General features: G+C 44.8%; 1 protein-coding gene across 1 annotated transcript; it reads left to right on the top strand.

Annotated features, from left to right (window-relative positions):
- The first annotated feature begins 297 nt into the window (after positions 1–297).
- Positions 298–1434, top strand: LOC133680799 (ethylene-responsive transcription factor 1A-like). Its single transcript, XM_062103794.1, has one exon. It carries the CDS (start codon positions 382–384, stop codon positions 1231–1233), a length of 852 nt encoding a protein of 283 aa, XP_061959778.1. The 5' UTR covers positions 298–381; the 3' UTR covers positions 1234–1434.
- The last annotated feature ends 217 nt before the right edge of the window (positions 1435–1651 follow it).

A 1651-nucleotide genomic window follows, 5' to 3' on the forward strand; every position in this document is an offset into this window, starting at 1 on the left:
ACACTATCAAACACGACGAAACACGCTATACAAGGCGGGCAAATGGACAAGGAAAAAACACGACGAAACACGCTATACAAGGCGGGCAAATGGACAAGGAAAGAGACAAGCAACAATTTGCTGCTCTAAGACAGAACGACATCATCCCTCTCATGTAAAAGACCCCAACAAATCTCGCGAAGTTTAAACACGTGACGAAAACGAAACCCAGCCCACCACTTATTAAATTAATAATTTCCTCAACTTTCCTAAATGGTAAATACATGCACCTTTCTCCCTATATATGCCCCCAAAAATCCTCTCCAGAAAAGACTTCAACAAAATCACTACATCATCGTCAGATCAAAATCTCTCCCTCTGCCTACACAAATACGAGTAAAAATGTACGGAGAGAACTTTCTTGATCAGTCCGATTATGCCTTTCTTGAATCTGTTCGCATGCATTTGCTAGGCGAACCTACTTCTCCTACCACTGCCAGCAGCTGCTTTAATCCAGCAAGTACTAACAGTGCAATGTCAGCAGCAGCAGCAACCACCCCTGCTACTTGTACTCCAGTCCCTGTTTATTGCAGGAGCACAAGCTTCAGCAGCTTGTACCCTTGCTTGACAGAAAACTGGGGAGACTTGCCACTCAAAGTCGATGATTCTGAGGATATGTTCCTTTACGGTGTCCTCAGCGACGCCGTCACCGTTGGGTGGGTCCCGTCACTCAAAACCGATCAATTCATTGAGTCCAATCTTCCAGCGGTGAAGTTAGAACCCTCTGAGAACTTGACGATATCCCCTCCGCGCACGGAGGCTCCGATAGCTGAGCCGGCGGTTGTTCCGTCCAAGGGGAAGCATTACCGGGGTGTGAGGCAGCGGCCGTGGGGGAAGTTCGCGGCGGAGATTAGGGACCCGGCGAAGAATGGGGCCCGAGTTTGGTTGGGGACATTCGAGACGGCGGAGGATGCAGCGTTGGCTTACGACCGTGCTGCCTATAGAATGCGTGGGTCGAGGGCGTTGTTGAATTTTCCGTTGAGGGTGAATTCCGGCGAGCCTGCCCCGGTTAGAGTGACTTCGAAGAGGTCGTCGCCGGAGCGGTCATCGTCGGTGGAGAGTGCGTCCCTGAAGAGGAAGAAGGTTGGTGGCACGGCGGGCACTGCTACAGTGGTGGCTCAAGCTGGGTTGGAAATGAGGAATGGGGTTGGGTGTCAAGTGGGTACACATGGCGAACAACTATTGGTTATCTAGATAATGTTGGAAAGTGAAAAACTCATAACAATGTGGGAATTCCCATAATTTTGAAATTGTGAGGGAAGGGGACCAAAAGATAAAAAGCAATCCCCATTGGGATAAAAAGGGATGTTTGATTTGTTAATAGATTTTTGCTATTTAATTTATTTAGACGAAATCTTTCTTGGAACGAAAAGAGAGAGCATATCATTTTTAATATTTTTGTTCCACATTTTATTTCTTAATTTCATTTGCTTAATTGTGCATTTTTATAGTTGAGTTAGAAACTTCAAAATGATGAATGCATAAAATTAATCAATTAGTCTTCACATCAGAGATATGAAGATTATTTTATAGGAGATCACAATAAATTAGGTTTTGAAAATACTCGTACGATTCTAGCTAAATTAGGATTTGCAAAATTAATTTTTTAGAT

The sequence above is a fragment of the Populus nigra genome, chromosome 1 (genome assembly GCF_951802175.1).
Source record: "Populus nigra chromosome 1, ddPopNigr1.1, whole genome shotgun sequence".
Taxonomy (NCBI): domain Eukaryota; kingdom Viridiplantae; phylum Streptophyta; class Magnoliopsida; order Malpighiales; family Salicaceae; genus Populus; species Populus nigra.